Below are 13,635 nucleotides of genomic sequence, written 5' to 3' on the forward strand. Positions count from 1 at the left end.
CCAGGTCCCTTTCCACCTGGCTGCTCTGCAGCCACTCTGACCCCAGCCTGTAGCTCTGCATGGGGTTGTTGTGGCCAAAGTACAGCACCCAGCACTTGGATTTGTTGAGTGCCATCCTGTTGGACTCTGCCCATCTGTCCAGACTGTCAAAGTCCCTCTGCAGAGCCCTTCTACCTTCTAACAGATCAACACCTGCTCCCAGCTTGGTGTCATCTGCAAATTTACTGATGATGGACTCAATCCCCTCACCCAGATCATCAATAAAGATATTGAACAGGATGGGGCCCAGCACTGATCCCTGGGGGACACCACTAGTGACAGGCTGCCAGCTGGATGTGGCACCATTCACCACCACTCTCTGGGCCTGGCCCTCCAGCCAGTTCCTAACCCAGCGCAGAGTGCTGCTGTCCAAGCCACAGCCTGACAGCTTGGCCAGGAGTTTGCTGTGGGGGACAGTGTCAAAGGCCTTGCTGAAGTCCAGGTAGACTACATCCACAGCCTTCCCCACGTCCACCAGGCTGGTCACCTGATCATAGAAGGAGATCAGGTTGGTGAGGCAGGACCTGCCTTTCCTAAATCCATGTTGGCTGGGCCTGATTCCTTGGCCATCCTTCAGGTGCGCAGTGATTGCCCCCAAGACAATCTGCTCCATGATTTTCCCTGGCACTGAGGTCAGGCTGACAGGCCTGGAGTTCCCAGGTTCTTCTGTCCGTCCCTTCTTGTGGATGGGTGTCACATTGACCAGTTTCCAGTCTTCTGGGACCTCTCCAGTGAGCCAGGACTGGTGGAAAATGATGGAGAGAGGCTTGGCCAGCTCATCTGCCAGCTCTTTCAGCACCCTAGGATGAATCCCACCAGGTCCCATGGACTTGTGAATATCCAAGTGACTCAACAAGTCTCGAACTAATTCCACATGGATTTCAGGAGTACAACACTGCTCCTTGACCCCATCTACCAGCTCAGGAGGCCAGTTATCCTGAAGTCCTCCTGCCTTACTGTTGAAAATGGAGGCAAAGAAGGTATTTAGAATCTCAGCCTTCTCCTCATCCTTAGTTACAATGTTACCCTCCACGTCCAATAAAGAGTGGAGGCTCCTCTTGCCCCTCTTTTTAGCATTAATATATTTATAAAAATGCTTTTTGTTGTCCTTCATGGAAGCGGCCAGTTTAATTTCTAACTGTGCTTTTGCCTCTCTAATTTTTCTTCTTTTTCTTCTTCTTCTTAATTCCTTATATGCCTTTTGATTAAATATACACACAAGAACTGTGGAAAGTCTTCTAAAGGTAACCTTCCAAGAGATTTACTTACTTGCCTAAGCACACATTTACTATTGAAAAACAATATGCTTCTCCACAAACCAAGGCAAAGAAAATCTTCCTGAATGTGCTATATGGAATAGCATCATTTTAAAGGGTGCTTCTGGCTATCAAACAAGTGAAGCTGAACCACAGATGTTCCTCTTTCTAGAAACAGGCGCTTATTCTTCTGTTTGAGGTATGAGAACAAGAAATAACATGCACAGAAACACAGAAACAAGTAGTATGTGTCCTATTAGTAAAAAGTCTGTACAGAACATTAGACAAAGTTTAATTGGACTGTTCATTTTAAAAAAGGATGCTGAAAAAAACCTTCATGTATCATTTTTGGTAAGTTTCTGTCTCCTGTCACAGTAGGGCTAATTACGATGGTCCTTTTTCCGTACTTTTGATTTTGGTGCTGCCAAGAAGAAATAGAAAGTGAGAAAAAAAAACATTAGAAGTAAATTACAGAAATACCATTGCTAGCATTCTTTCAAATTAGGCTGGAACCAAAATGGATCCATTAATGTGAAACCTACCATTGGGATTTTCTTGCCTGTAGAAAGCTTTTAACAATTCCACTGCTTCTTTGGCACGATAGCCAGAAATGCACTGTTGAAATTAAAATGATGTTGATGAGCACATTGGAGAATAACATACTCCATGCTTCACAACAATGCCTTAAGTACAGAATAACTGTAAACAACTTTACTGTCTATTCCACTTCAACTCTTTGGGGGTCAGAAAATCTCCCTTTCAGGTTGAATACCTAATATGCTTGAAAAATACTATGTTGAGGCTCAGTAGATAATTTCTCTAGTAACTCAAAGCAGTGGAGTTGCCATCCCTGGAGGTGTTTAAGGAAAGACTGGATGTGGCACTTAGTGACGTGGTCTAGTTGATGTGGTGGCGTTAGGTCAGAGGCTGGACTTGATGATCTCAGAGGTCTGTTTCAGCCTCAGTAATTCTGTGATTCTGTGGAAGCTAGCAAAAAATGCTTTCTTAGTAGCATTTGTAAAATTTTTATGCACTTTCTTTCTTATGAATGTGTTTCCAACTTCAGATACTCCTCAAGCACTTGGAAATGTTAAGAGACATACACCTAGGTTTGTAGATAAAGTTTCTACCAGAAAACCTTCATCCACGCATCTGTTCATTGTTCCCAATAGCCACCTCTCAGACTTTACTGGTCCTTCAACATTAATGAGAAAGTGTTTCCATGTCATTAACACTAAATGAATCTCCATCCACGAGTGCTGAGAGAGCTGGCTGATAGTGTTGCTTAACCTCTCTCCATCATCTTTGAAAAGTCCTGGAGAACAGGAGAGGTGCCTGATGACTGGAAGAAAGCAAATGTCACTCCAGTCTTCAAAAAAGGCAAGAAGGAGGACCCAGGCAACTACAGACCAGTCAGCCTCACCTCCATCCCTGGAAAGATGATGGAGCAGCTCATCCTGGAGGACATCTCTAACCACATGGAAGACAAGAAGGTTATCAGGAATAGCCAACAAGTTGAAAACTATTGCAGTACAGGTAAAAGCACGATATGTAAAGACAGATGAAGAGGGCACAGGGAAATAGGTACTGAGATGATCAAACTGTGGTATGCCATATAGAGAAGCAAAAGAGATGGCATGGATCATTGTAAAAACAAATGACATGAGTGCTGAGAGAGCTGGCTGATAGTGTTGCTTAACCTCTCTCCATCATCTTTGAAAAGTCCTGGAGAACAGGAGAGGTGCCTGAAGACTGGAAAAAAGCAAATGTCACTCCAGTCTTCAAAAAAGGCAAGAAGGAAGACCCAGGCAACTACAGACCAGTCAGCCTCACCTCCATCCTTGGAAAGATGATGGAGCAGCTCATCCTGGAGGTCATCTCTAACCACATGGAAGACAAGAAGATTATCAGGAGTAGCCAACATGGCTTTACCAAGGGGAAATCTTGTCTAACTAACCTGATAGCCTTCTATGAAGTTATGACCAAGTGGGTAGATGAGGGAAGAGCAGTGGGTGTCATATATCTTGACTTCAGTAAAGCTTTTGATACAGTCTCCCATAGCATCCTCCTAGAAAAGCTCAGGAGATGTGGCATAGATGGTTGGTCAGTGAGGTGGATTGCAAACTGGCTCCACAGCAGAGTTCAGAGGGTCATCATCAGTGGCACAGAGTCAACTTGGAGGCCTGTGGCAAGTGGTGTCCCCCAGGGATCAGTACTGGGTCCAGTTTTGTTCAATATCTTTATCGATGACCTGGATGAGGGCATTGAGAGTACCCTCAGCAAGTTCCTGATGATACAAAACTGGGGGGGTTGGCTGACACCTGTCAGGCTGTGCAGCATCCAACATGACCTGGACAGGCTGAGAGCTGGGTGCAGGCAAACCTCATGAAGTTTAATAAGGACAAGTGCAGGGTCCTGCATCTGGGGAGGAATATCAACAGGCACCAGGACAGGTTAGGGGCTGCCCTGCTGGAAAGCAGCTCCACAGAGAAAGACCTTGGAGTGCTGGTGGACAGCAAGTTCTCCATGGAACAACAATGTGCCCTTGTGGCCAAGAGAGCCATTGGGATCCTGGGATGTATCAAGAAAGGTGTGTCCAGCAAATCGAGGGAAGTTCTTCTACCTCTCTACTCTGCCCTGGTGAGACCACACCTGGAATACTGTGTCCAGTTTTGGGTTCCCCAGTTCCAGAGAGACAGAGACCTGCTGGAAAGAATCCAACAGAGAGCCACGAGGATGATTAGGGGACTTGAGCATCTCCCCTATGAAGAGAGACTGAGGTCCCTGGGGCTGTTTAGTCTTGAGAAGAGAAGACTGAGAGGGGATCTGATCAATGTCTATAAATCTCTGAGGGGTGGGTGTCAAGTGGAGGGGGCCAGGCTCTTTTTGGCAGTTCACAGTGATAAGAATGAGCAATGGGTTTCAAACTAGAACATAGATTTCACGTCAACATGAGGAGAAACTTCACCCTTTACAGTGAGGGTGACAGAGCCCTGGAACAGGCTCCCCAGGGGGGTTGTGGAGTCTCCTTCTCTGGAGACTTTCAAAACCTACCTGGATGCATTCCTATGTGGACTACCCTTAAGTGATCCTGCTCTGGCAAGGGGGTTGGACCTGATGATCTCTTGAGGTCCCTTCCAACCTCTGATATACTGTGATACTGTAAGAACTTAATTTTTTTACATTGTTTTCTTGTAAAGTCAAGTTTACTTGACTTCCAACCATCTTTCACCCAAGTTCTCTTATAGAATCATAGAATCACAGAATTGTTAGGGTTGGGAAGTGACCTCAAGGATCTTCTTAGTTCCAACCCCCCTGCCATGGGCAGGGACACCTCACACTAGATCAGATTGCCCAGAACCCCATCTAGCCTGGCCCTAAAAATCTCCAGGGATGGGGCTTTCACCACCTCCCTGGGCAACCTGTTCCAGTGTCTCACCACCCTCATGGTGAGCAACTTCCTCCTAACATCCAGTCTTAAACTGATGTGTAACATTCTTAAAGCATGATAACAAAGCTAGGCACAGTACCCTAGGTGAAAAACAAAGGAAAACATTTTATAGCTTACTTCAAATGGTTCTCCTGTGTTTACCATATCATCAGATGATATGCTCAGAATTGAGCCACAGCCTCCAAACCGCTCATTTCGACAGCCATATACAACCCGTGGAATTTATGTGAATCAGTTAAGGTGTTAAGTTAAAGTAAAAAGCAAGCAAGAAGTGCAGTAGCTTTAAGTAGTCATTAAATTTCACTAACATGTGATTGCACTTTTCCAACCAGTTTTCATTACAGTTCCTCTCTCATAAAATCAGAACTTAGTTCTCAGTAACGTAAGATGTATGGCAGAAGATGCATACCCAGGTTTCAGAAAAGAAGCCTAAGGCATACAGCCATGGTTTAATGGTTGTTACAAGAGTCAAAACTGAACACTGAACTGAGATTAGATCATTTTACATAATAACAGATCTCTCAAAATGTCCTTTTATATCCCTAAGACAAACCATTGTCATAATTGCACCATTTCTCCTTTATTCTTCAGTCTCTTACTATCTACCATTCAGTAAATGGATGTGGGTGCTGATTCTCAAACCACAAGATGGTACCTTTGTTGGCTTTGCCTGGCAGCATCAAGCCCTTCTCTATGGGCTTACTGCCACAGGAGTAACATTCTGAGATATGGTGTCCCAGCACGAAAGGATACTCATCAAGCGCAGGGCAGCGGCACACATGATACAAGGCTCTACCGTTACGTACAGCACCGAGTCTGCAAACACTTCTGTATAATCTCTGTTGCGCTGCTTGCACCAGTCAAGGACCTGATCAATTACCACCATTTCTGCATGTCGAGTAGCCTAGGAGAGAAAAATAAACACTTTCTTAAAGGTTTGCATTGATTCTCAGCTTCAATTACCTATACAGATTAGAAACGAAATAAAAGGCCGTGTCATAAAATTATTCTTTCAAGTCGAAGGCACAATGGCCTGACATCCATAAATAATGGAATTATTTTCACCTCGGTTTAAAGATGCAATGCTCTTTCTTGAGAAGCCTCATTTTAGTATACCTCTTTGCTGGATCAAGATGCAGAAAAAACTTCATGCAGCCCAAACTGCAGAAGAAATATTCAGCCCAGGAAAGAACATATTCAACCTCCATCTCATACACAGAACATACAAGATCCACACACTCAAACCATTTTTTTTCTTACCTGTTCCTAGGCATAGAGTCTGCTCTGAAGTTCTCTCTGTCATGTTGCCACAGTAAGACAAGACATGAAAGCTCCACTTGAGGTTTAAGGGACACACAAAGCCCACTGTTACAACTGATCTAGTCCACTCTGCTTCTAATAACAAGAACGCAGGCTGGGTTACTTTCTCTAGAAACATTAAGCAATTGCTCCTAGCTGGTACCTTCTGCTCCCTCTGACAATATTACTGTGCCTGCTCAGAATGAGTTCGCTCTGAGCATGCAGTAATTTCAGTCTGGAATTGCCTGACCTACTGTGTAGACACGGTATCTTCGGTTTGCATCAGGTTTAACGCTGCCTAGCAGTCAGTTCCTCAAGTAATAGGCAGGGATTTCTGCGTATGCCTGATCACAGAAAAGACAGAAGAATATTGATTTCTCTTTCTTTAATCCAAGACAATGAATGATGAGCATCTCAGAGGTCACAGCAGTAGGTGATGGCATGAAAAACCTGAACAGAAGTGTTGACTTTTAATTGGAGAGAGACAAAAGCAATCAGTAATGTCCCAGTATTGCTCTGGAATGTCTGCAGCAGCAACGTTTGCCAATCAAATGTCACAGAAAAAAATATCACAAAGTACTAGGTATGAAAGGGCTCTCCAGTTACAAAGCCTGATGCTTATTTGAATTAAGGCTGCTACTATTTTCCTTCTTTTTAATCTAATCTGGAAAAGGGATTTTTTTTTGACACAGGTATTAGACTAAGAATTCATCCAAATGATACTTGTACCTTTGCTCTGTATGTCTTTCTGTGACTTTAGGTAACTTCCTCTCAATACATGAATTTGGGTTAATGTTTTAGCACTGTGAAGATTTATGGTGATAACTGTGAGATGCTCTGCAATATATGGCAAAGGACTCATGTACTCACTGACTAGTAAGTTTAATACTGTTTAAAAGTGTTTTTAAAATCTTATAGAGACCTATTCTGCCTATGCCTACATCAGCAAATAGCACAGTGCAAGAGGAACGTATCTGTAGAGCAAAACGGTGCTAAGGACTCAGCACTGATTCATGGGAGTTCACATTGGCCTAGCCCCAGGTTAATCCCATGGATGGTATATTCCTAGCAGCAGCTGGAGTGCGTTAGGTGCTTGTGCATCCTTTCAGTATAGTCTCCATCTCTGAGATGCAAATCAAAGCATAGTGAACACACTTTTAAAAAACCCCAAACCTCCGTGAGTGCACTTATGATCTGAACCCAGTCTGTACAAATATGGATGTGAATCAATACACAGACACAATTCTTCCAGACCTACTAGCAAAATGTAGCCATGAAGGTTCCCTAGTTGAATAAATGAGATCACATCAGCTTAAGTCCCAGTGCATACACCTTATAGAGACAAATCGGAATGCCCTGTGGCACAGTAATGCCTCAACCACTACAGCTGCCGTAACTCAAAAGTGCAAGCTGGGTGCCCCTCAGATCAGAGGTCTCTAACCTATGACACTGCTTTATACTGAGGTCTCTAACCTATGACACTGCTTTATACTGAGTACTCCGAGTAGCTTTTAGGCCTCTGATGATCTTGGGAGCCAAGTTACAAAAAGCCATGAAGATATAGTTGTACCGGCTCCTGAGGCAACAGAAGACAGCAGTGCAAAAGAGATTACACTAACACAGATTATGACTAGATCTCAGATCCACATCTTAAGTAATACACACTGATTTGGTCATCCTTACCTCATGAAGACAGGGGAACACCAGGACAAATTCAACATGCGGTGAGAAAATACTACCCAAGTTACAGAACAGTCTCCATACTGAGACTAACTAATCACAGAATCATAGAATGGTCTGGATTGGAAGGGACCTCTGAAGGTCTAAGTCAAACCCCCTCTGCAGTAAGCAGGGGCATCCTCAACTTGATGTACAGCTTTTAACTTGGAAAACTCATAACTGTATACATGAGTTAAGATGACTGCAGTAGAGGTTTAGGAAAACCAAGAAAAATGTGAAAAGGCAAATAGTAAATTGTGATTTATTATTTCTCCTAACAACTGGGCACCCAATGAAATTACCAGGCAGCAGATTGAAACAAACAAAAGGAAGTCCTCTTTCACAAAGCACAAAATTCAATTGGGGAACTCATTGCCACAGGATGCTATGGAAGCCAAAAACAAGTTCAAAATGGTTTAGACAAATTCATGAAGGATATGTGCACAGACAGCTATCAGAAACAATGATCCAGATACAGTCTTGGACTCTGGAAGTCCCTAAGCTATTCACTTTCAGGCGCAGACCAGATATGCAAGGCGAAGGTTTACACAAGTCTTGTTTCTTGAGCTCCTTCCTTAACCATCTGCTAAAGGTCCTTCTCAAAAACAAGATGAGAGCAAAAAGTAACCTTCTATGTCTATTTTAAGATTTTATTTTGTATTGAGCTATGGACACATACTCTTTTTTATTGACTTGCTGAGTGTAAAATAGTGTACAAAAAAAAGATGACTTTCATTTTGAGTCACTGACTCCATTAATAAACTTCTATACTCTTATAGACACTGGTTTTTAACTTGCCCAGTGTCTAAGAATACATTATTTTAAACTCAAGAAAACAAAAGCAGGTAAAAGTAGCAAGGGAAAAAGATAACTGTTCATTGCAAGTGGTGTTCCAAGGAGAAATTATCTGAAGCTGACATCAGTGGGGAAAAATCCTTGACAAAGCATTAAAATAGTGCCCTAAACTGTGGCAAATATTTTATAGACAAATAAAACCTCACCTTCTGAATCTCAAACCACCATTAACAGGCAAATGTAAAGAAGGCCAAAGCTCAAAGTTCCATATTATCTTATGCCTTCATTAGTAATTTAAGAGTGCAAACAATATTTCATTTTCTATTACTGCATACTTGCAAGATGTTCCTGGGCAAACATACAGTTTACAATGACCCAACAGGAGATGACAAAGAGAAAAGTCTGCAAAGGGCCCAAGGCAAAGAGGATTTTAGTGGGAAGCAAATGACTGCATCACACATGGGAATAATCATGCCAAAAAAAACAAAGGGGAATTGCAGGTCTAGTTGAGAAGGTTCACATATATTATAAGAAAGATAATGCTCAGGTCAGTCTGACACAAGACCCACAAGCAAGCGTGAGAGCTGCCAGAGAAACACAAGCTTGTATTGCCAGGCTGTTGAAAACAAAGTTTTACACAGGCATTTGCTGCATTATTGCCCAATGAATACAAGTAATGACATGCCTAAATATTTTAAAAATATAAAAAATAGAACCAAAAGCTGTATATAAACTTCCCTCTTCCAACACCAACTTTTTTTCCAGAAGAACGTGATGATGATTGACAACTTTGCAAGTTAGCTTCCAGAGAGTGAGCAGCAATATCTCCGACATTAACATGTTCTGCTATGGACACGCAGGACAGGGACAAAGTATTCAGAGTGACAGGAGATAGACTGAAAAAAAATGAGAGCTTTCAGCAACCAAATATTTTCACCAAAATTATCAGTTTAGGAGCAGAATAAAGGAGTATAAAGAAGACATTACCTGCTCCTAACTCCAGTCAGTTAGATCAGAAGATGCAGGGACCTACTTAAAGAGAAGACAATTTATTTGACACAAAGCTTAATTGTAAGTTTGTTTCCAAGCAAGGGCAGAATTGCAGGGAAGGATTGAAAAATCTAACTGAAGTTAAACTATCATTTGTAAAAAGTGGGAAGAAAATTTTCAAGGAGTAATGAAAGCCATTTTGGAGGTCAGAAAGCAAAGCCTAAAGGAAGAATCACCTTTCAAAACAGATTACATGAAAGGTAAAAATACCTTGAGACAAAACATGTGAAAAAGGAATTAGAACTACTACAGTGACATTGAAATGAGGCTCAAATATAATTATAGTACTACTCCCAAACAATATTGGTATTTTGCCTTTTCAATAAAAATGATGCAGAGAATATGGTCAAAAGGCAGAATAACAATGTGCAAGCACAAATTACAGTGTATGAAATATAGGATTAGGCCTTTAAAATTATGAAACTGCCTAGGATATGGAAGAGGAATGAAGAGCAAAACCCCAAGTTGACAGATCATCTCCATCAGGAAAAGAATAAAGATCTCGGGATGAAGCTGTCAGTCTCACAGTAATGCTTTTAATGCATTAAGGGAGAATATCATGACTGAAATCTGTAAGAGCAGATAGAGTCACTGTGATGAAAAATAGGAAGGGATACAATCCTGACATCTAAATAACCAGGATAGTCTCATCAACAAAACAGGCAACAGAACAAACTTTTGAAGGTAATATTGTAAGGACTAGTCTATAAAAGGAAAATGAAACAAAATACAATGTGGATTTGCATAAGAATTGACACCAAATTAAGCCAGATACTTTATTTCAGAAATGCTTTTTTCTAGGCAAAAGAAACACCAATCTCATCTCTCTGGACTTCAACACATCTGGCACAGCATAACACATGAAATTATTGTCTGTCTGGGGAAAACAACATGGCAATGTAAGGTGAGCAAGCAAGAGAAACTGCATTGAAAGGCAAAGTATTTGTCCAGAGGGAACTAACTAGCAAAGATTCTCAAAGATCGTTTTGCTTAAATGGTTTCAGTTATGATATTGGCATCAGCTGGAAAAACACCTACAGAAAACAGTTAATTATCTTTCATCACATGGAAGATAACAGAAGAGACAGGGTTAGTGTGTCAGAGTAAAAATCAAAACAACAAATGAAGAGTAACAAAACAGTGTAAAAGACCAAGGAAACTCCACAAAAGATGTGGAATTACTTCCAGGGAGAATAGGAAGTATTATTATTACTAAACAAGGCACAAGAGAAAGTCCATCTGGAATAAAATTATGGTGAATTGTTGAAGAAAGATGAATCAAAGCTAAAATGTATGTATACAAGAATTATTAGAATGAGCATGGAAAGAAAGCTCATCCTCTGAGAGAAGATGAAACAGTTGGCTTGGGGAAAACAGGGGAAAAAAAAAAGCCAAAAGGGAATATGACTTTAAATGCATTGAAGCTATGTAGAATGGACAATGCTGACACAAGAGAGGTATAAACGGCCCATGAAAAGTTTAAAACTGGAAATCAGATGTTTTCTAGTCATCTGAAGAATGATGCTCTAGAGGAGTCCTCCAATATGAGGTGGAATAAGAAATCAGTTTTAAAATGGCCCTCTACAAATTTATGATGTCTGCTGGAACTGCCTCAATTGTTCAAGAGGGGTTATTTATTTGCCAAGTTTGTTCCTACATGATGTCAGAAATCATTAGGAGAAAACTGAAAACTATTTCCTGCATTCACATTTCTCAGAAAGTGCCTCTTTAAAGCTTACATTTTCTTTTAGATAATATGGAGCAATTAAGTATCTGATACAAAATTTAGAAGACTGCGTACCCAGCATTTCCAATCACTATAATGCAAGCATTTATGAAAATTAAGCCACAAAAAGAACTGAAACTTGAGCTGAACAGAAATAGAAAAAAAAAGCTTGGCTTTCAACGATATTAGCAGTTTACTGCTTCCAAAAAGTGGGCAGTTTTTTAAAATCAGGCTACTTAAATTTAAGTATGTACCTTCAGACAACATTGATGTTAACAGCAAAAATGTCCCAAAGCTTCCCTTATATTTCTACCTTGATTCTGAATTTTTTTAGCAGCCTCGTCACTTGTCCTATGGAGACAGACTGAAAGAGTTGTAGCTATTCAGTCTGGAGAGGAGAAGACTCTGAGGAGATCTTATTGTGGCCTTCCAGTATCTGAAGGGGGCCTACAAGAAAGCTGGGGAGGGACTTTTTAGGAAGTCAGGTAGTGATAGGACATGGGGGAATGGAGCAAAACTAGAAATGGGTAGATTCAGATTGGATGTTAGGAAGAAGTTGTTCACCATGAGGGTGGTGAGACACTGGAACAGGTTGCCCAGGGAGGTGGTGGAAGCCTCATCCCTAGAGGTTTTTAGGGCCAGGCTGGATGTGGCTCTGGACAACCTGATCTAGTGTGAGGTGTCCCTGCCCGTGGCAGGGGGGTTGGAACTTGATGATCCTTGAGGTCCCTTCCAGCCCTGACAATTCTGTGATTATGTTGCCTGTTTACTCAAGCATGATTTTTAACAGCATTAAGATCTCTGGTACAATTTTCCCAAGAAATTTCTGCTTCCCCACAGTGTTTTACATTTATGCCATTTAAATGGAGATACCTAGCTTGTGTTTCACCTAGCTTTCTGGAGTTGTACTGGAATTCTCTTAATACATTATGGATTGTCCTGTTGCATAAATTTGTCCAATGATTCATCTTTACTGTTACATTTTTGAGCTTAAAAGACTCATTTTTATCTTTGATTATATTCTCAGATTTAAGACATCTAATATAAAATACAGTCAGGTCCTCCAAACAGATTAATTTATACAAAATTTCCGTTTGTAAAAAAAACCCAGTTGGCTTTAATGGATCTCTCAGCACATGTATGATCTAATTTGATGTTTAAAATTCCAGGCATCAGGTCTAAAACTTACAGGGAATATTTTTTTGAAAGAACACTTTTGTCCACAGAAGGATTTTTGTAAACTAAGATATGAGATTTTGCTACCCTATGTATTCTGTAACTCCACACAAACCCACTTCTCAACTCCTTGTCATCCCCCATCTCTTCCAAAAGAAGACTGATAATTATTTATTCCTTTGTTTAGGTGGGGGGTCTTTTTTCTAGAAAAGTAACAAAGTTGGATCTCCAATAGTTCATTACTTTTCAGATAACCTTACCATATGAAATGCTAGTTTAGTAACAACATAAAACTGTTTCCAGAATGTCTATGGAAAGAATTTCAACAGAAAGAGGTCACTCTTTTCTCACTCTTGCCCCACAGGTGACTTTAGAGGCCTCTAGAGAATACAGCTGAAGCCTAGACACCTTACAGGGATGACACTTCACACCATGATTTTGCAATTTTCCCCACTTCTACATATACTGGTTCTACATATACCGTTACTCCTGGCACTCGCTTGCTTTCTCACTTCCCCTGGGCGCCAAGATGTCACTTTCTGAAATCTGTCCGTGATTTTCCCAAACCCTCCCGTGACGGCCAGGTGAGACAGCGAACCGCGCCCCGACACACGCCGCGCCGCCGCTGCCGGGCGGGCAGTAAAGGCGACCTCGCCAGCGCCCTCCACAACTCACGTTCTTTGTCTCGTTGACCTCGTTCCTGCCCCTCCCTATGACCTCGCCTTGGTACACCAGGAGGCAACCGACGGGAACCTCCCCGTTCTCCAGCGCCTCCTTGGCCTGCAGGACGGACAAGACAGACGAACACAAGGAGCAGGACAACGTTACTTGTGGGAGGCACGAGCCATGCCTTAAGGAATCCCTCTTCTCCCACCCTCTCGGTGCTGCCGTGAGCCAGGCCCCGGCCCGCCGGCCCGCCTTGGGCTTTCTCGCTCCCCTCAAGCCTCCTCCAAGGCTTCCCACCACGGGAGAGCGAAGCCTGGCCTCTTGCATCCTCACGGTCGCGGAAGCGGTGAGAGGCGGAAAGCCCCACCCACACTGACCACATCGAGGGCTTGGTCCATCAAGGCCACGGTTGCCGCTTCCTCGTCCTTCTCCTCCTCCATCTCCATGACCGGCACCGG

At 42.2% G+C, this 13,635-nt stretch overlaps 1 protein-coding gene across 1 annotated transcript; it reads right to left on the minus strand.

The window, feature by feature from the left end:
- Nucleotides 1-1,584: 1,584 nt before the first annotated feature.
- Nucleotides 1,585-13,623, minus strand: ADAT2 (adenosine deaminase tRNA specific 2). The gene is made up of 6 exons (XM_054393709.1): nt 13,555-13,623; nt 13,187-13,291; nt 5,499-5,650; nt 4,864-4,969; nt 1,838-1,910; nt 1,585-1,716 (listed from the first exon to the last, which is right to left on the minus strand). The coding sequence occupies exons 1-6, from the start codon at nt 13,621-13,623 to the stop codon at nt 1,676-1,678; spliced, it is 546 nt and encodes a 181-aa protein (XP_054249684.1). The 3' UTR covers nt 1,585-1,675.
- Between the last annotated feature and the right edge of the window lie 12 nt (nt 13,624-13,635).

The sequence above is a fragment of the Indicator indicator genome, chromosome 2, assembly GCF_027791375.1.
Source record: "Indicator indicator isolate 239-I01 chromosome 2, UM_Iind_1.1, whole genome shotgun sequence".
Lineage (NCBI taxonomy): Eukaryota > Metazoa > Chordata > Aves > Piciformes > Indicatoridae > Indicator > Indicator indicator.